Source organism: Muntiacus reevesi, chromosome 2 (genome assembly GCF_963930625.1).
Source record: "Muntiacus reevesi chromosome 2, mMunRee1.1, whole genome shotgun sequence".
Classification (NCBI taxonomy): domain Eukaryota; kingdom Metazoa; phylum Chordata; class Mammalia; order Artiodactyla; family Cervidae; genus Muntiacus; species Muntiacus reevesi.
Window position 1 is genome coordinate 182,962,497 of NC_089250.1, and position 21,292 is coordinate 182,983,788.

At 54.1% G+C, this 21,292-nt stretch overlaps 1 protein-coding gene across 6 annotated transcripts; it reads right to left on the bottom strand.

The window, feature by feature from the left end:
• Positions 1-373: 373 nt before the first annotated feature.
• On the bottom strand, positions 374-20,531 carry CDIP1 (cell death inducing p53 target 1). Of its 6 annotated transcripts, none has more exons than XM_065924237.1 (6): positions 20,412-20,531; positions 3,203-3,285; positions 2,640-2,744; positions 2,381-2,536; positions 1,814-2,087; positions 374-1,705 (listed from the first exon to the last, which is right to left on the bottom strand). In XM_065924237.1, exons 3-6 carry the CDS (start codon positions 2,722-2,724, stop codon positions 1,594-1,596), a joined length of 627 nt encoding a protein of 208 aa, XP_065780309.1. In that variant the 5' UTR covers positions 2,725-2,744; positions 3,203-3,285; positions 20,412-20,531; the 3' UTR covers positions 374-1,593. The 6 variants fall into 6 exon arrangements, with proteins under 6 accessions (XP_065780309.1, XP_065780313.1, XP_065780308.1 ...); XM_065924241.1 differs by having other exon boundaries at positions 3,159-3,285; positions 20,412-20,525; XM_065924236.1 differs by lacking the exon at positions 20,412-20,531 and adding an exon at positions 20,059-20,198.
• Between the last annotated feature and the right edge of the window lie 761 nt (positions 20,532-21,292).

Sequence of the window (21,292 nt, forward strand, 5' to 3'; positions counted from 1 at the left end):
CCAGCAGCCTGCAGACCCGATGCCTCAGCCCTGGTGGCTCTACCCTCCTCAAGGGAGTGAGGGTACCTCCCCACAGGGTTGATGACCCCAAGCTCTGGCTGGGGGGTGTCTCCAGGTTTGCAGACCCCATGGGCAGGTGTGTGCTGTGGAGACAGGTGACATTATCAGTAAGGAAGCCTGATAGTGCAGTCACAGTTGGGCTCCGGTGGGTTTAACCAGGGACTGAGACACCATCATCGTCCTTGGGTAGTGGGTTCAGCAGAAGCACTGAGACCCTGAGGTCTTGACCCCCTGCCTTCCAACTACCTGCAGGCCCCCCACCCTCTTTCCCTCACAAAAGAAGGAAGCCAGGCAAGAGAGCAGAGGCCTCAGGCAGGGGAGTGAAAGGGCCAATTTAATGAGGAACTATCAACTGAGACTGGCCACGGTTCACAGTGACAGGAGGCCATGCAGTGGCCGTGCAAGACCAGGAGAGGGCGGCAGGATACAGCGGTCCACGGGAGCAAGTTCACAGACAAACCCTTCAGGAAACAGTGTGTGCTCAGGCCCAGGGCAGGGCTGGTGGCCACCGGGGCACCTCTGCCACTTGTGGCTGCTCCTTCATTGTCCCTAGCCTGTCCCCAGTCCAGCGCCACGGCTGCTCCTGCTGCAGCGCCTGTGGTTGGAGTGAGAGCAGTGATGGCGAACCAGCCGGGGTGCAGGGCCCTGTGGGCACTGGGAGGGCCCGTGGAGCGTGCAATGCAGAACCCAGAGGGCCTGCAGGGAAGCCCCACTCTGTCATCTCTGGTCCCACCTGGCACCAGGCAGAGGCTGTGCCCACATGTGGCAAGGACACGGTATATAGCCAGATGGCTGGGCTCCTGGGCATTCCTTCCAGCCCCAGCAAAGGCCGGGCTTCACAACAGTGTGGATGAAAGGCAGCTGGGCAGGGGCCAAGGAGAATCCCTGCTTGGCAAGCTAGGGTCCAGTCCCTCACCCCATGGCCTGCAGGTGTGCTGACCTCTATTTACCCCAGGTGATTCCTGGGCACAGTTAAGAATTCCTGAGTTCTGAGGGCCAGAGTCATTCCTTCTGACCATCATGCCTGCCTCTAGCATCCACAAACTCAGGCCTGCCTGGGTCCATCCGCTACTCTCAGCCCAGCAGATCATAAACGACAGTGGCTATGGGCTAAGCCCCACCGCAGGCCCTGGTCTGGGGAACCAGCTGCGGCTCTGGCTGCTTTTGGTCCCAGGGAGACTCTGGACCGAACCTGTACCTGGTACAGAAATGGAGGAAGAGACCCCAGCAGGGAGGACCATGTGAGGAGACCACTCCCTCTTGTCTTCTTGATCACAAATACCTAGCACGCCAGCAGCACACAAGCTCAGTGCCAGCCCCCACCACTCGCTGACCCTTGGCCTGAAATCCAACAGAATTTTTGCCACAAGAGTCAGATGCTCAGGGAAGGGCAAGGCGAAGAGGACAAAGACTTCCAGGGGAGGACCAGTGGAACGGCTTCCACCCCCAAGTGGGAGCAGGGAGGTGAGCCACTGAGTGCGGGGGGCGAAGCACGGGGGCCAGACGGACAGCGGGGAGTCCAGGCCCAGCCCGTCAGCACAGGCGCTTGTACGTGTAGATGTAGGCCTTGCAGCTAGGGCACGTGTGCGTCACATCCTTGAAGTCGTTGATGAGGCAGGGGATCAGGCAGCAGCCCAGGTCACACCTGCATCAGGAGAGATGGAGGCCTGAAGAGCAGGGGCTGAGAGCTGGGCCCCCTCCAGGGCAGTAGAGGTAGGCGCGGCCCCACCCCGCGGGTGCCTACACCACCTACCCCATGAAGCAGCAGAAGAACCCCAGCACGAAGTTCATCAGACCGATCTCGTAGGAGATCTTGGTGGTGATGGCCTGCTGGCAGTGGGGACACACCGTCTGCACCGGCGCTCCCTCGAAGATCTCTCCCTGCAGCACTGTCACGGTGGTGGCAGCCCCTGAGGGGACGAGGACCGTGGCCGTGTGGCCCCCAGGGCCAGCGTAGGGCCCAGGTGGGTAGGGCCCCGGTGGGTAGTAGCCCATGGGTGGATGGGGACCCGGAGGAGGGTAGAAACCTGGAAACAGAAGACGGAGCAAAGGCGGGTCACTGGCGGGCTGGGCCGCTGGCCCCACGGAAAGGTGAGCACAAAGCCCCGAGCCTTCAGCACCCAAGGACATGGGCTTGGAGACAAGGCCCTGGGCCCGAGTGACCATCGTCCTCCCAGCCTTTCCTGGTCTCTGTCCCAGAGGACAGAGAAGCTCCCTGTACCGTGCTCTTGGGCGCCTTCCCGTGTTTCTGACCTTAATTAAACACCCTCACAGCCTGCCCGCTGAAAGCACAAACTAGCCAGGTTCCTTTCCGTCTTACCTGGAGGCATGTAGGTGCCATCCACGTTCACGTGTGGAGGGATGAAGCCGGGCTGGGGTGTCGGGTGACCGGGCGGCTCGTAGGGAGGGGGGCCGATGTCTGCAGGGGGCAGCGACATGCCTGGCGGGGGCTGCATCACAGCTGGGGAGGTGCGGCCTGGACGGGGCGGGGGGTGGGGGGGGAGCGCAGAGGCTTAGTTGTTGGAGGGGCGCTGCTCCAGGTGCAGCTCCCAGCAGCTGGCAAGGGCATGGGACCCTACCTGGTGTGGGTGGAGCACCACTTTTCTCCTCCAGAAGGGGGGCTGTGGGGCCCCCAGGATAAGGAGGGGGAGGATCATTCGACATCTTCGCTGCTTCTCCTGGGCCTGGAGGAGAAACCAGGGTGCAGGCTGGGCTCCAAGCTACCCCCTCCCCCCGGACACAGAGCCTTCCGTGGCTCCTCCCGCAGGCGTCCCTTGCTTTTGGCCTCAGGTCACCTTCACTCGTCTCCTCCCCACACAGATCTCGTTGCTTGGCATGGGCCGGGGCCAATCCTTCGGCAGCACAGACTCAGCTGCCCCCAGGTCCTGGAGATGCCCCACCACAGCCCAGAGCCACCATCCTGCAACCTCCAGAAACACCATCCTCAGGAGTCACCCACACTTCTGTGTGGGAGCAAGGGCAGGGGCGTGGCCTGGTGAAGGGGGCAGAACCCAGCAGCTTGGGAACCTCATCTAGGGTGTCTCAAGGGGAAGCCGCCTGGGTCCTTGCCACCCCTCCCGAGGGAGCACCAGGCTGACCTCCACGCCAGGGCCTGCCTGTGGAGGGCTGGGCGACACTGTACCTCTGATCCCAGGTACTCAGAGGAGACAGGCAGCTGAGGCTCCTTCCACCGCCGGCCTGGGCGAACACGCAGGGCTCTGGGAGCTGTTTTGGGGGGAGACCCACAAGCAGTGCCCTCAGCAGCGGGGCAGAGCTGGCCCTGGGCACCTGGCCCCATGCAGCCACACTGCCCTGGCACCGCTGCCCAACTCGGTGCCATCCCATGTCCCTACCCATGCCCAAGCTCCCCTTCCCCTCCCCACAGATACTGTCCCCCCAGGACCACGGCCGGTCCTCCATCCTCTCTCCACCAGCCCAAAGCAGCCCCCGCACGTCCACATGCCCTGCAGGAAGCAATGAAAACCGAGGGCATCTCTCCACAGCAGTGGCGCGGTGGTGTGGTCAGGGAGGATGGTGAGAAGGAAGGAGGCGCTGTCGGTCTGGGGACATACTCTCCCTCATTTCCTGTGCAAAGTTCACTAAAAGCACCTGCTGCTGGAGAAGCAGGCCAGCTTCCCGCCCTGGGTCTGCATTGTCTCCTTTAGTAAGACACATCCTTCAACTCTCTTCAACAGCATGAAAGCTCCTAAATTAGCAGCATTTTAAAGTGAGACTTATTATTTTTTTTAATTGAAATAATGTGAACTAGGAAAAAGAGCTACAGGAATAGGGGGTCCACAATATTGTCACCCTGCTTATTTAACTTATACACAGAGTACATCATGAGAAACGCTGGGCTGGAAGAAGCACAAGCTGGAATCAAGATTGCCGGGAGAAATATCAATAACCTCAGATAAGCAGACGACACCACACTTATGACGGAGGGTGAAGAGGAACTAAAAAGCCTCTTGATGAAAGTGAAGGAGGAGAGTGAAAAAGTTGGTTTAAAGCTCAACATTCAGAAAACTAAGATCATGGCATCTGGTCCCATCACTTCATGGCAAACAGATGGGGAAACAGTGGCTGACTTTATTTTTTGGAGCTCCAAAATCACTGCAGATGGTGACTGCAGCCATGAAATTAAAAGACGCTTACTCCTTGGAAGGAAAGTTATGACCAACCTAGACAGCATATTTAAAACCAGAGACATTACTTTGCAAACAAAGGTCCATCTATCTAGTCAAGGCTATGGTTTTTCCAGTGGTCATGTATGGATGTGAGAGTTGGACGGTGAAGAAAGCTGAGCACCAAAGAATTGATGCTTTTGAATTGTGGTGTTGGAGAAGACTCTTGAGAGTCCCTTGGACTGCAAGGAGATCCAACGAGTCCATCCTAAAGGAGATCAGTCCTGGGTGTTCATTGGAAGGACTGATGTTGAAGCTGAAACTCCAATCCTTTGGCTACCTCATGCAAAGAGTTGACTCACTGAAAAAGACCCTGATGGTGGGAAGGATTGGGGGCAGGAGGAGAATGGGGACGACAGAAGATGAGATGGCTGGATGGCATCACTGACTCAATGGACATGGGTTTGCGTAGACTCCAGGAGTTGGTGATGGATAGGGAGGCCTGGTGTGCTGCGATTCATGGGGTCGCAAAGAGTCGGACACGACTGAGCAACTGAACTGAACAATCCTGCTGAGGGAGAGGAGTCAGTCAGTTTAAATATTAAATGTAACAAACCAGTGGCAGGGCCAGAAGGACTGAGTCCAAGCAACAAAAGTGAAAAAAGATAAAATCAGTTTCATCAAAATGTAAGATTTGTGCTTCTAAGGACACCATCAAGAAAGTGGGAAGACAGCCCACACAATGTAGAACAATTCTTTCAAATCAAGTATCTTAGGGACCTGCACCATTTAGAATACATAAAGAACTTTTCTAACTCATTAACAGAAAAAATGACTCAGTTTTTTAAAATGGGCAAAAGGATGGGAACAAACATTTCTCCAAAGATAAACAAATGCTCAATAAGCACATGAAAAGAACCTGAACACTGTGAGCCAAAAGGCAAATCAAAACTACAAGGTACCGCTTCCTACCTACTGGGATGGCTAATATGAAAAGGACAGTAATGAGTATCATGTAGAGAAACTGGAACCTCTCCCCCACCCCACTGCTGGTGTAGCTGCTCTGGAAGAGAGTCTGGCAGTTCTTCAAGAGTTACCCAGCAATTCCACTCCTAGGTATATACCCCAAAGAACTGAAAACTCATGTCCACACAAAAACCTGTGCAAGAATGTTCAGAGCAGAATTACTAATAATAGCCAAAACATGTAAACAACTCAAGTGTCCATCAACGGATGTTGTAAAACTGGAATGACGGTTGCATGATTCTGTGACTATACTAAAACCCACTGAATTGCACACTTTAAAATTTTTCAGCTGAGGCATGATCTTAATTCTCTGACCAGGAGTTGAACCTATTCCCCCTTGCACTTGGAGCATGGAGTTTTAACACTGGATTGCCAGGGAAGTCCCTGAGTTGCACACTTTAAATGGGGAAATCATATGGTATGCAGATTATTGTACGTCCATAAAACTTATTAAACTGAAGGAAAACACAGCTGCCCAACCTTATCACCCTAATGCAGCCAGTCTCTGCCTGTCCCTGCCAGTCTGCACAGGCAGCTAGGTTTTTATACAGTTGCTGTTGTGACAAAGTTAAATCCTTTTAACACTGTGTCACGTATATTTCCTCTATCCTGTAAGACTCCATGTTCATAGATTTTAGTATTTCCAAAAAGGGGCCCATCCTTGTTTACTTGACCAATCCCTATTAAGTCATTTAGAAGGTTCCTTGTTACTGTCATAAAAACACAGCAACACCTTTGACTAGCGCTCTTTCCCTTTCTTGGATTATTTCTTCGGCCTAAACACACCAGAAGTGAAATTATTAGGTCAAAAAATACATTTCATACCTTCTGGTGAAGGATAATACTGACTTACAGTGCACACTTTGAATACTGTTAATCACTGATCTGTAATGTTAAGATGACACTTGGTTTCGTTTGTCTCCTGCATCAGTAAGAAGGAAGACACGGCCCCCGCCGTCACCAACACCGAACCTGGGGCAGGCACTGCTTCCCCCCAGGCCCCGCCGCTCCTGTCTCCTCTCCTCTCCACACCCACCCTGCAGCTGCCTTTCTAAGCCATGGCAGAGCCTGGGGGGCAGGCCCCTCTGCACCTATGACCAACACAACCTAGCACAGAATATTTCAGTCACCTTAAAGTTAGATTCCCCAGTGGCTCAGCGGGTAAAGAATCTGCCTGTGATGCAGGAAACGCTGGGGACGCAGGTTTGACCTGTGAGTCAACCAGATCCCCTGGAGAAGGATATGGTAACCCGCTCCAGTATTCTTGTCTGGGAAATCCCATGGACAGAGGAGCTTGGTGGGCTACAATGCATGGGGTCCAAAACAGTCAGACACATCTGAGCGCACGCACACACAGTGGGATGAAGCCCATCTCCATGTCTGTCTGTCTTTGGACCCATTTCCTGCTGCAGTCTCATCTCGTCTTCCCCAGAACAGCAGGTGCTGGGGGCCTCTGGGGTGGGACACAGGGCCAGGCACTTTCTGCAGAGCCCAGTCTCCCTACACCCCTGCACAAGACTTCTGGCCCCGGGAAGCAGCCCTGGCGTCCTCCTCTGCTCCCAGCTCCTCCTCATTCACTGCAGCGCGCGCAGCTGTTGAGCCAGGGCCAGGGCCTGGCCAACTGGCAGCAGCCAGAGGCAGCCTGGGGTCTCCCCGAGGAAGCCGGGAGGGTCTGGGCCCGGGCCAGCAGGATGCTCTCCTCCTTGGCTCCATCCCCTGCTGGAAACTCCATTCTGTAGTCTGAGCCGACAGTATGAGCACTCTGCACGGGGAGGGTGCTAACCCTGCCTCCGGGGCCCCCACCCCACACAGGACCTGCTGAGGAAACGCCAACACCATCTTCTGGAGGAAGGCAGGGAGGGCAGCGTGGGGCTGAGCTCCGTCCACGCACACACGCAGGTTCCTGGAGGATGAGGAAGGGCATGGGGCTGAGACAGAGACAAGGGGGAGCGCGGTGGCCAGACGGAGGACGTTCTGACATCAGCTCCGCCAGGGTCGGCTGCAACAGCCGTTCTCAAGTTTTTTGGTCTCAGGACCCCTTAACCCTCAATTACTAAGGACACCAAAAAGATTTTGTGGATTATACCTAACAATACTTACCTTATTAGAAACCAAAAATGAAGAACTGTTAAAAGTATTTGTTCATTAAAGAGATTAACTCATTACATGTTAACAAAAATTTAAAATAACTACTTTCCAAAACAAGATTTAAGAAGAAGACTGGCATTGTTTTACATTTCTGCAAACCCTTTACAAGTCTGGCTTAACATCATTAGAAAGTCTACAGGTAACAAATACTGGAGAGGATGCGAAGAAAAGGGAACCCTCCTACACTGCTGGTGGGAATGTAAATTGGAGCAACCACTATGGAACAGTATGTAGGGTCCTCAAAAAGTGAAAAATAAAGTTGCTAAATGAAAGAAGAAAAAAATAAAGCTGCTAAATGATCTAGCAATCCCACTCCTAGGCATATATCTGGACAAAACTATAATTCAAAAAGATGCATGCACCCCCATGTTCACAGCAGCACTGTTCACAACAGTCAAGACATGGAAACAGCCTAAACCTCCACTGACAGATGAGTGAATGGACAAAATGTGGTGCATATGCACAATGGAATACTACTCAGCCATAAAAAAGAATGAAGTCATGCGATCTGCAGCAACATGAATGGACTGAGAGATGATGGCACTAAAGGAAGTGAGGATAAATACCTCACTTATATGGTATCACTTATATGTGGAATCTAAGTGAAAGTCGCTAAGTCGTGTCTGACTCTTTGTGACCCCATGGGCTTTACAGTCCATGGAATTCTCCAGGCCAGAATACTGGAGTGGGTAGCCTTTCCCTTCTCCAGGGGATCTTTCAAACCCAGATCTCCCGCACTGCAGATAGATTCTTTACCTGCTGAGCCGCTGGGGCATCTAAAATATGACACAAATGAACTTACCTATGAAACACAAGCAGACTTACAGACAGACAGAACATACTTGTGGATGCCGGGGGAGGGGGGCCAAGAAGGACTGAGAGTTTGGATTAGCAGATGCAGACTATATAGAAGGGATAAACAACAAGGTCCTACTGTAGCACAGGAACTATATTCAATAGCCTGTGATGAGCCAAAGAATATGAAAAATAATGAATATGTATGTATAACTGAATCACTGCTGGACAGCAAAAATTAACAGTGTTATAAATTAACTATGCTTCTATAAAATAAAAAAGTCTTGCTTAAGAGAGGGCAGCTGGATGCCTGTATCTGCTTCTCCATCCAATCTGTTGTGATGTTTTGGATGAAGTATGAGAAAACCCAGCCTCCTACAGTAAGCAGCTGGAAAGGAGGGAGGGACTGAATAGTCTTTTCAGCTTATTGTGGATATTCTTCAACACCACACCCAAACTTGACAGTTCTTATAGATTATCTGCAATATGCCTGGGTCATTTGGAAAATTCTGGTCCACATTTATGAGCCTGATTATGTAGACGTGGCAATGTTAAGGCATCTCACTATATGCCCCTCTCAAAAAAAAAAAAATCACATTGTTAGTATCACCACCAATCCCATCAGAAAAGTCTTTACTACTGGGAAGTTGTCAAGCTCACAGCAGCAAAAACAAGTTCTACAAGATTTTAACATTTTCACTTGAAAGCCCAAATTTTATCACTGGCAACAAATACAAAAACAAAAGGTCAGTTGTTTTCCTTGTAGGCTCACCTTGTCGGCTGAATCCCCAAGTCTGAATAACTGGAGTCTGTGTCAGCTGTTATTTTAAGTAAGTGTGGAGCGCCATGAAAACACCCGCTGAGTGGCTGGGCTCACAGCTCCAACAGCTGCACCCGTGCTTCCCGAGGGACCCAGCATGCTGCATGCGCCTCCTCTCATTTCACCACACAAAACATTAACAACGTGCACCCAAGGGTCCAGCTAATACACTCAAGTCATTTTTACTGCTGCTTCTTCAGTGAAGCCTGCAGGAACACAACCACAACAATCGCTGGCACAGCAGGTACCACACCTTGAGCTAAGTCCCACTGCTGCAGCACCACCCCTTCGAATGCCAACACGATGGAAACAGGCAGAATAACTTATAACCTCCAAGTGTCCTTATAAACACAGCTCTGACCTTCAGCCCCTGGAAGATCTCAGGAAGCCTCCAGGCGACTGCAAGTCACTCTTCAAGAGCTGCTGGGCAAGAGGAGCCCCCAGCAGGTAAGAGGGTACCTGCAGGCAGAGCAGGTCAGGGCTCCACAGCCAGAGGGACCGAGAGGGGACCGTCCCAGGGGGCCTCCGAGCGGGTGCTCCAGGGATGTGCCTGCTGCCACACGCACCAGACTAGTTCAGACGCAGCTCTCCCACTGTGCAGCGGTGTGACCTCAGTGAGCCTCAGTTTCCTGTCTGTAACCACACCTACCACTCAGGGCTGGAGCAAGTTTTATAGTAAAGACATGCGAACTGCCCAGAGCAGTATCTTGAGGCCTCGCACACAAGAACACTGAATAAATGACCCTGGTTATCGGGGTTGATTACTGTGAACAACATCCAACAGGAAGGAAAACAACACAGGCACTGCCGCCTCTGCCATAGCAGCCTCTGGTCCCCAGCATCGCGGGCACCGGTGAGCCAGTCCAGCCTTAGGGCCTGGCCCGCAGAGGTCACTGAGGCCTGGCAAGTGGAGGCCAACCTCGGGGCCCCTGAGACGCCTTCTGGAAAGGAAGACAGCCCAGCAGTCCTCCTGAAGGGCCAGCGCTCTTTCCCAGCAGCTGCCCTGGCACTCCATGGCTGCAGTGCCCAGGGAAGGGTACTGGGCCTGGACCCTGGCATCCACCTGGAGCCCTGGAGGCAGCAGCTGCAGGGCCGAGTTTCCCAGAGCTGGGCTGGCCTGCCGGCTGCTCCAGGAGCTCAGCCCACAGCTCCCACAGCCACCGCACCATGATGCCAGCTGGCCCTGGAGGGCTCCTCTGTCCCCGGGAGGCAGGTTCTAGGCAGCTGGCCAGAAGGGCTTGGGGCTTTGCCGGGAAAACAGAGAGGCAGCTTTATGCCTTGTCTTCAGCTCCTACCTGCTGAACCAAGGAGGCGCCCACTGCTCTGTGAGGGGTAGAGGCCCACGGTGAAAGCCAAGCACCCGGCTAGGGGGGGCCCGGGGTCCGAGGATGGAAGCACTCGGGCCCTGTGAGCAAGCAGACCTTCCTGGAGCCCTGACCCACGCTGTCCACACACCCCCCCCCCCGCCTCAGTGGGGGCGTCCCTCTGCCCAAAGGCTGCTCACCAGGGATGGCCACTGGCTCCCGGGGCAACGCCACGTAACCCTCCTGTTCTCGCAAGTCCCGAGGGGCAGGCTGAAGGACAATCTGTATGGTGGCCACTTAACAGAAGCCCCTGGAGGGGATGATCCTTCTTTTGGGAATAACCAGCGGTCTGTTGGTGCTGACTGCTGTGTAGCGCCTACTTCACGCTGGGCACAGGCTGGGAAGTGGGAGGGAGTGAGAGGCTTGGTCCTGCCTTCCAGAAGCTCACAACTGAGTTAAGGAGACTGGAGTCAAAGACACACCCCAAACCCCAACCCCAAGGACACAGCGAAGACCAGTGGTGCATGAGAAAGTATTCTGTGAAAGTATAGGCGGACCAGACTCTTTCCAGGGATCAGGAGACATCTCTCCAAGTGAGCCGGGTGAGGGGAGGAGGTGGGGTCAATGCGGGCCGAGGCGGGGACAGGGACAGTGGCAGGACAGTGTCACAGGCCTCAGGAAGGAGGCTGTACTGGGGTGGGCAGCCAGACAGCGGCCTGGAGCTGTCAAGTCTCAGGGCAGCCTCAGAAGCACAGGCCCAGGGGCTGCCCTGCAGCGCTCAGACCTGGGAGCCGCTGAGGAGCAGGGCAGCAGTGCCTGTATGAATTTGCTCTCAGCCCTTCTAACGATGGGTGCCCACGTGGCTCAGTTCTGGCCAATGAGTCACACAGGTCACAGACCTTCTTGGAAGGTGCCGAAAGGGAGCCGCCTCACCAGGAGATGGACCCTGTGCCCTCCGGCCCTCCTCCTGCCTGCCGCCAGAAGGCTGAAGGCTACAGCCCCGCAGCCACACTGACCACGAGACCACCTCGGGAATGGAAGCCGTGCTGAGGACAACTGAAGGTGCCCGGGCCCCGGACGACCATGGAGACAGCATCCCGGCACTGACCGCTTCCCCTACCCTGCAGTGAGAAAGAAGCGCACTTGTTTTCACCAGTCATTTTGGGTTTCTGAGTAAATGCAGCCAGACACAACCTCAGTATCGAAGGGAAACAGAGAAGTTGGTTTACAGCAATTCTCAACCTACAGCAGCCAGAATCTACTCGTGACTGGTACATTTCCAGTTGATTATTTTAACAGGGAAGGAAAACAAGTACTATTAACAATAAACAGTGCTCCCTGGGCCTGAGGCTTTGTAAACAAGAGGTCCCTCCCTGAAAAGCTCCCACAAGGACTTCCGGAGGCCTTGGCTTCCTCTAGCCCACACTGCCTTACTGAGCAGGCCCCGGGGCCACCAAGTTCAGCACCAGTGGGACTGGAAATCCGGAACTCTGCCCCTTTTCCATTGTCCTTCCTGACAGAGGCAGGACAGAGAGACAGCCCAGACAGCATCACTGGTGGCTGCGAACCATTTCTTCATCTTTACACTTGAACATGGGTGTATCTGATGCCTTTGGAATTCTAAACACTTCAAAACGGGCTAAAGACATGGAAAGGACTAGAGAGCAGATCTGGTTTTCCCATCTGGCTGCTCTCCTCACCAGCCCCACACGCTCCTCTGGGATGAATATCACAGCTTCACAGAGCTGATACATCAGCCTAAGCCAATGGCCCCAAATACCACAGCCTGGGCCCTTCCCGGGGGAGGCTGGAGCCCTGATGGCACAGGTCAAGTTGAAAGTGCAAACGCCTCACCTGCTAGTGCCCAGGCACTAGGTCCTCCCCATCTGGCCTTCAGAGGCCTTCAGAGTCTCAGTCTTCCCATCTGTGAAATGGCAGTAGCCACCCCAGACCCACAGGGTTTTGTCAATGAGGTCGTGATGAGAAGAGCAGGCAGCACTGTGTCCCACAAACACAAACAATGCTTTGCATACATACAAACAGCTGTATTTATGGAGCCTCAGCAGAGCATGGGCAAGGAAGTATACAATTAAACAGAAAAGAGAGAATATGCTGGTTGCTCTTCATTGGAAGGAAAATCAAATGGCAGACAGGACTCCAAGAACGGTCTGGGCTAAAAAAGCTGTAAGACTTCTAGGAACCATCATGATGATGACAATAATAAGCACACGGTGTCCGCCACTCTGAAGCTGGTTGGAGCCGAGGCAAACCAGTCTGACCCCCCGGGACAGAGGCACGGGGACCTGGGCCACGGCAGATCAGATCGGTGCACACAGCTTTTCTGGAGGATGTACCTGTACCTTCTCCCACATTCAGTCCATTTCGAGGCACCTGTCCTCGAGGCAAACGCAAGGACGGGCTGCCCCCCACTCATGAGCTGGAGCCTCTACTTCAGTTTTGTAGGAATTTGGTAACACCAGTCAGTTCTCTGTGCCAAGTCCCTTCCCAGTGCTCTAGTGAAACTGGGGGGATCCAGACCCATGAAGTTGGGACACGAAGACCATCCAAGGTAGTTCCAGGTGGCACTGGTGGTAAAGAATCTGCCTGCCAAGGGACTTCCCGGGAGCCCAGGGGTTAAGACAGCGCTCCCAATGTAGGCAACATGAGTTCGATCTGTGGTCGGGGAACTAAGATCCCATATGGTGCACAGTGAGGCCAAGTACCCGCCTGCCAACGCAGGAGACATTAAGAGATGTGCATTTGATCCTGGGTGGGGAAGATCCCCTGGAGGAGGGCATGGCAACCCCCTCCAGTATTCCTGCCTGCGGAATCCCCACAGTCAGAGGAGCCTGGCAGGCTATAGGTGGTTCCAGCCTCGGACACCCTGCCTGGAGAGCCAGCAGAAGGTCACCTGGCAGAGGGGGCGGGTGAGAAAATCCCAACAGACAGATGCACGAGCAAACTGAGACAGGCCTGCCTGAGACATGAGCGGAGCGATCTCCTCCTGCCCCCGAGCCCCCCACCCCCACCCCCCAGCAGGACCAGGCTCAGGAGCTCGGTTTCTGTTTCTACTGCTGGCACCGAGGAGGAAGTACAGACAGGAGGGAATGAGGAGCCAGGGCCAAAAACAGATGCAGCTGCAACCACGACTGAGTAAACAGGACAGCCGCACCTGCTGGATAGGCAGGGCTCGGTAACCAGAAGGCGGACTAATTTTAGAAATGCGATGAGTCTAAAGAACCAATGCTTAGGCAATCAGAGTGGAACCTTAATGGAAGTCAGCTCTGTGCCTCACCATACCACCACGGTGAGCTGATGCAAAACGGACAGCCTTGGGGTTGACTCCTATTTTCATTGGTTATCTCAGATCAAGACACCAGCCCAATCCAGGAAACAAGTTCTAGGCCCTGAAGTGCAGCCCAGCCACATGGCCACTACAAGGTCCCCTGGCTGTTAAGAGCCTTATTTTGGACACAAATGCCTGCTGGCCTCACCAGCCCAGGCGAGAAGCTCGGCCTGCAGCCAGACCTTGCCCAGGTCCCCCTATTCCATCGGGGAGAAGTGGATCTCTATACTCCCGAGAGAAGGCTTTGCCTTTCTGCCCTCATGAGCTCTAAGGTCCTATATGCACCCCTCGGGAGCATCTCTGCGTCACCCAAGTCCCTGTGTTGCAGGAAGTCTCACTTCTCACACTGGGCACTGCTGGGAGGAGAACGTCTGCCTCACTCAGTCCAGCGTGGCATGCTTCTAGAGGTCACCTGGATGGAGTCAGTGAAAAGAAAAAAGCCCAAAGCCAGCAGACTAGTAATTATTCCCAGGGTGGGACCTCACCGCTCCAGTGGTAAACAGCCTCTGAAAGGGCATGCGGTGAGAAGCTGTGTGTACACAGCAGTCCAGGGACACACTCTCCAGGGGAGACATCCCTACATGCAGCAAGGGGCGCCCACACGGCCGGCACTGACAATCCCCAGGGGCTAGTGTCTAGGACAAGGACACGATGTCCACAGAGGTGAAGGGGAAAGCGGGAAAAGCACTCTAGGAAATGTGAGTGGGGGGCAAATGTAACCAGCATTTGAAATTACACTCCATGAAATAGTACATGGAAGCTTAACTAAATTCCTGTCACTCTAAATGGATATCTGACCTGAAGAGCTGACCCGAGGCATTTGGAACAAAATTATTTTGGATCTTCTCTTTGAGGAACTGGGAACTCATGTTATATCTGGGGTTGCCTTATTTTTGGCCATGTGTGTACTCATGCATCTAGGTCACCTTTCAGGCCGGAAGTGTCTCTAGGGATCACCAAGTCCAAGGTATCAGCTGACATACATCGGGTCTTCAGACATTACTAAGCGCCCACAAAGGCAAGCCTGGACTACTCATCAGGCTCTTTTCTAAGGCCTGAAGATGAGGAAACAGCTGTCGACAAACTAGTGGGGGAGGGGCCATAAAACACAGAAACTGGTAAAATACATTAGTAGGTCGGCTGGTGAGGCCTGCCATGGTGGAAGGATAAGCAGGGAAGGGAGGGCTTTTCTGAGGCGAATCTTCAAGCAAAGACAGGACTGAGGTGAGAAAAGAGCCTCCCCCAGGGCTGGCCCTCATAGCTCAGCTTGTAAAGAATCTGCCTGCCGTGTGGGAGACCTGGGTTTGATCCCGGGGTTGGGAAGATCCCCTGGAGGAGGGCACGGCAACCCACTCCAGTACTCTTGCCTGAAGAGTCCCGTGGACAGAGGAGCCTGGCAGGCCACAGTCCACCGGGTCACAGGGTCAGACGCGACTGAGAGACCAAGCACCAGAGCGGCTCCACGCAGAGGACCGGAGCCCCACACAGCCGCGCAAGGGGGTGAGGTGGGGGGTCCCTGCACTGTCTGGGAAGCGAACGTGGGTCCCCAAGTCCTGAACCCTACAGCTTGGCCCCCACCTCCAGCAGGCGCAGGTTCTGTTTGGCCAGTGTGACTGGGACCACAGAGAAACGGGTCCCAGTGTGGCCCCCACGCTCTCCAGGAGGGGCAGGCAGACAGATGACCTGAGCTCAGAAACCAAGGCCAACCCCGAGTACCAGAGCTGAGAAGTGGTCACATGAACAACACGGAATTCCTCTGGTTCTGGGATTAGCCAACTGTATTCAGCAGAGCCATTACTACCCAAGTTTGTTTATTCTTTCTTTCAAGTGACAGCCTGCTTGAAAAGACTTAAGATTCTTTACTCTTTAATTCAGCCAACACTTCACAGGCCTCTCCATGGAGGCCACTCACTGCCCTGGTCCCTGTCCTCAGAGAACTGCAGATGGAGGCAAGCTCGCACTTGAGAAAAACTTACAAAAGATACTCAGCAAAACCCAAGGAGACCTGTGACGGCAGGTGCTCCAGGTGAGAGAAGGGTCGGTCTGTGGTGAGGGCCCTGGGAAGGCTTCGAGAACCAGATGAGCCCTAGGTAGGCCCTGCAAGGTAGTGGGCTGGGCTTCCAAGACTGGAACTAAGAATCACTAGGAGGAAAGAACTGTGGTCAAGGGCCCAGCCTCCCCAGGCAGGCCGGCAGCTCCTGGAAGGCCAGGGTAGTGCCAAGGGTCAGTCTCTCCACGGCCCCAGGAAGCACATCGAGTATCAGCTAACAAAGTGACACTCCAGGCAGGAGCTCTGCCCCAAGCCCTGCTTCAGGGAGCAGCACCCCAGGCCCCAAGATGGATGTCTGGGAGGTGTCCCAGAGCTGTCTGTGCCCCTAAACCCTGATCTGTAGGCAAGCCAAGTGAACACCAAGGTTCAAAGAACTCTCAGATCTTATCTACTGGTCAAGGTTTAAGATCAAGATTCACAGGGAAGTCTGGACTTGGCCATGTGTTCCAGATCTCTTTATCACACTACACTCCAGACACCCCTGACTGTAGCTCACTCTCTTCCAAACAAACCAAACCTTGCCCCCACCAAAGACCCATCCCTCAGCCTCCAAACCCTCTTTCCAGAAAACTGAGCCTCTCCTGTACCTCCCTGCGGAGGGATCCCCTGTCCCTCACTCTTGGGGCCCCACTGGAGAACACCTCATTGCGCGGGGCGCAACTCAGCCCCTGGCACAGCGGTGCTGAACAAGCAAGTCGGTGAGGGAAGGCTTCCCACGGGCCTAACCCAGCCCACAGGGCCAGAGCACAGCCTCCATTGAGAAGGCCCGCGCTGGCTCTCCAATGAGTGTGTCAAATATCCAGACGAGAAAAGAAACCTTTTTCTTGAGTCAGTCAGGTCCACAAAGCCATGCTCACAGGGGAGCCCCCATTTCCCTTCAGGCCTGCCGTCTCAGGACTGCTGGGTTTGGGACCCTCCTGTCATTACGTGGCGACCCTGGGCAAGTCACTTGGTCCTCTGGACGCGTCCTCAGCCGGGGGAAGCAGAGGCGCCTGAGCTAGGTCTGCAGCACTGGCACTGAGTACGATGACCAAACACAGGTGAGGGTTCAGCCAGGTGGGCAAGAGCACATACCAAGGGCACACACCACAGACAGAACTTCACTCCTGCTGCCCCCCAAGCTGGCAAGGCTGCTGCTCTTAAGGTTCACTTGAACTGTGACAACTGTCTCACTTCTTCCTGAAGTGATAACGTGTTGGAATTCTCCTCAAACCCCACCCAGGGCAACTCTTCCACCCTTCTCGACCTACTTCCACTTCCACTTTCCCTGGCCTGTTTTCTCCTTGAAGGAAAGACACAGACAACAGAGCAGATTTGAGTTTGGACTGAATCAAAACTTATTGGACATGTCAACTACAAACTGGCACTTACCAAGAGCACTGCCACCAAGTGAACAACAAAGACATTTGCCATCTGCCTCTACTGAGACTGAACCCCATGCTGCTATACAACAACCCCTGAGGGAGTTCAGGGTGGAGTGAGGCACTCTGTGCTCCAGGGAATCTGGTGGGACAGGTCCTTAGATAGTTGCTTGTTTTTTGGAACAGATTTTATGACCTCAATCCTTGCATCTCCTCATATCTAGAGAAGCATTAAATCCCTTCTTGATGACATCAGATCCTTATGACTAACAAAAAACCTTCTGTAAATTGAGTGCTTCATGGTGTTGAACTCCCCCTTCACCAAAACCTTATATATTGACTTTCCTCCACTGCCGCTTTGGAGCAGTCTCTCAGAGCTATCTGAGATGCTGCCTCCCAGGCTTCAGTCCTCATTTTGCCCCAAATAAAACTTAACTCACAATTCTCAAGTTGTATATCTTTTTTGTTTTAGTCGACAGACACAACACGGACCCAGCACGTTCACAGTTTTTCCTGGCCCCTCATGACACCTCCTTGGAGTAAGAATGGATGGTCTGAACCACCCAGTGAACAAACCAAGTGAGAGCTCATAGCACCCACAGATCAGGAGCACCAGAAAAAGTGATGAGACATGTTTTCTGGAAAAATGAAGCTCTAGAAAGGCAGATGCTTTGTAGCTTGGAAGTGACAAAAAGGCCTCCAGTGTGGGCTGTGGAGTGCAGACAGTGCTGGTCCCAGGACCCTAGCATCGTCACCGGAGACTGATGACCCAGAGAAGGAGAAGCAGTAGGTTCACAGGCTCAGGAGCTGACAGATCCTGCATCTCCTCACGTGGGTGGCCCTCCCAGGGAGAGAGGCTCTGCCTACCAGAGGTCTCCGGCTAGGTGCCCCCTGCCCTCTGCAGCAACAAGTTACACCACAGCCTCTACCACCTTCAGGGGAGATGTGTCTTGAAGGATCCAGTCTATGCAGGGAGGAAGAGACTGCAGGCCTTTGTGGGATCCTAGAAACCAACCCATTTCCATGCCGTGCACTCCACTTCCAAGTCTCTTTGTGGGGGCACAATAAGCCTCGTGCCACCGCTGCCAGCCTCACTCTCCTCCTCTCTCCTCCCCACTGAGGGCCAGTGTCCTCTGCAGTGCTGCCATCGCATGCTGGCTGCTCACTGGCACAGCTGCTTCCCTCCTCATGAGGGCAGAGACGTCAACATATGATGCCACGACATTAACTGGCACGCCTCCCTGTGTCCTAGAGGAGTAAGACTATGTCTGTGCCCTTTTAGTAGTATTTCTGAGAGTGGAAATGAATTTTCACAGGCCCTGTCTCTTCTCGCCCCTTCAGATCACTGAAGAGGGAGGGTTAGGGTTGGTGTCTATGGCTGTGGAATAAAGTACCTGGGCCCAAGGGACTCAGAGGCTACACAGCCCTGTGCCCCTCGGGCATCAGGAAATACACCAAACCAGCAGGTTCAAACAGAGCAAGAGAGCAGGAACGACTTCCAAGCTGACCACCAGCATCAGTTCCTAACAAGTCTGTCTGAGGGACAGCCGGGCCACAGGGACACCTTCCATTAGCTCCCCTTCAAAACAGTTCTGTTCCCTGAAGTAGCATTCACACAGTCCATGCGTTTGCCCTTAGGGTGATTCTAGAACCACCACGGCCTGTTGTGTTTTTTCAAATCTTTGCAAGAGCACACATGAAGTTCTTTCATTGTTCCAGAGGCCCATCCAGGGTCCTCAGGTCCTCTGGGATGGAAAACAGAAAGACTTCCAAGTATGCGGACAGTTAAAAAACAAGGGGAAGAATTCCACGACTACTGAATGCTATGCATGCTTAACCATCTGGGAGGAAACAGATATCCTCAACTCACCCCATGCGGCGGGATGGTTAGAATGGTGATAAAATATAATAAAATACTGGACATTCTAGATGGTGTTCTATGGGCGTTCACTGTAAAATTTCTTCAACTTTCCTGTACCTTTGGAATTTTTCAAAATTAAACGTCTGGCAAGGCAGAGCTGGTGGGCCTCTCCCCATCCAACTCTTATCTTAGATCAGCCCTGAGGAAAGGAACAAAGCAATAGAAGCGAGGTCACACTTGCCAGGCATTGCCCCGCCCAGCAGCCCACAGGAAACACACAAAACTGGGGAAGACACTATGCTCAAGGTCCTCCACCCTCCTCACTCTAAGACAAAGGTTCTCAGCCCCAAGGGAGCCCGAGAATTATCTGAGGAACTTATTAAGAAGAGTCCTGGGGCACAGCTCATAACTGCTATATCTGAACCTCTGGGGGTGGGTCCCCAATCAGTCTTTTGAGCAAAGGCCCCAGTGACTGACGCAGAGGACTTTAGGCCCACAATGGAGAAACTTACAGCCCCTTGCTCCTTACCTGACACCTGTTGAGAGAATACCTGGGAACATTTCTAAGAAAGCAGAAACATGCCTACTCTTAAATAAGTCAAGGGTCCAAACCCAGGCTCGCATGATGCTGTGAGTTCAACTACAACAAGGTCTTCAATGGCATGAGGCCGGGCCCAAAGCCAGGCCAGGTCACTGCCTCCACCCCCAACCCCTAGCACCAGCATGTGTGGCCGAGGGCGGGCGCAGAGATTTACAGATGCAGGCGGGCCGGGGAAGACCGGGGAGGCAGAGACGCGCGGGGCCTGGCGGGCCTGCCAAGGTCACCACGAAGCCTAGCAGAGGCTTCTTTGTCACCGAGACCCTCCGCCCGAGCCCCTCTCCTTGAAGAAACAGCCCCTGTAGAAAACTGGGGATGGGACTTCCCCAAGCTTGCCTGCAAGGATGTGGGAGGCATGATGGCGGGACCCCAGGGGCGGGCCGGCAGCCCCTGGTGCATCGAGCCCGCCGCCCGTCCGGGCCTGGCTAAGGTGTCACCGCAGCCCCGCGGGTGGCCAGCCAGCCTAAACGACGGTACAACGTCAAAACCCCAAAGCCGCTCTGGATCGCATCGGGGTCCTGGGAGGAGGCTCCTGGCCCGCTGCGCCGCCCCCGGGTCCCTTTACCTCGACAAGCCGACCTCCTCAGGCCCAGAGAACGCAGAGACAGCCCGGGTCCAGGCTCTCGGAGGACAGGACCCTCAGCCCCGCGGGGCTTTGCGCACACACCGCACCACCCCCCGCCCGCCCAAAGGCCTCTGGGAGATGTAGTCCGTCCAGGCCCTTCAGACGCGCTCTGCTGGCCAGCGGGGACCACAGTGGCCAGCGGGGACCACAGTGCCCGGCGTGCACCGCGCGGGCGCCGCGGGCGGGGGCGGAGAGGGGGCTTCGCGGTCGGCGGTCGTCCCTAGCCGCAAGCGCCCAGCCCTGCTCCCTAGGGACTCCGCGGGAAGCCGTCTAGAATGGTCGGGGCGACTCACCGTCACCGCGGCACCGGCGGCGGCCTCAATACCGAGAACGACCGCCTCCGCTGCTCGCAGTTGGGCGTCTGTCAGAAGGACGCGGGTAGGCTTTGGGGCAGGGCCGAGGCCCGCGGCGTCACGATGAGGGCGGGGCCGTGAGGTCATCTCGGGGGCGTGGCCTCTAGACCGCACGTGACTAGCCCTGCGGGCCTCAGGCGAGCGCTAGCGCTTCGGCCCAGGAGAGGCACGTGGCAGGACCTGGGGGTCGTCAGATGAGGTGACTTTGTCAGGTGAGGTGACTGGAAAATCAAGGGAGGTTTCCCTCCCGGTGCACCAGTCCCGCCTCTACACTGCCCCTCCAACTCCCATATCTGCCACAGCAAAACGCACCAGCTGTCCTTCCAGGCACTTTTCCACAAGTATTTATTGTGTAGGCAATGGCCGTTATGTGGACAAGCCCAGGTGGGAACGATGGTGGTTGCGTGATACGGAGATACGAAGCAGAGCTTAAATGAGACAACACTCCGTCTTCTCCTTTCAGCTCTCATACCGTTAAGTGTTTTGTTATTGTTCAGCGTGTTAGTAGGCATTTTTAAACATTAATTAATTATTATTATTATTATTTTTTTTTTGCTCGCCCTGTGAGGCGTGTGGGATTTTAGTTCCCTGACCAGGGATCCAACTGGTGCCCCTGCATTGGAAGCGTGAAGTCCCAATCACTGGACCGCCAGGGAAGTTCTAGAGGGCATATTTAATGCCATATTCACATTTTTGTGCTTTTGATTGGTTCTGCTTTTTAACATGGCCCCCAAGCATGGTATTGATGTGCTGTTCAGTTTTTCTGAGTACCAGAAGCTCTTACACAGAAAATACTTGTGTTAGGTCAGCTGTGCAAACAT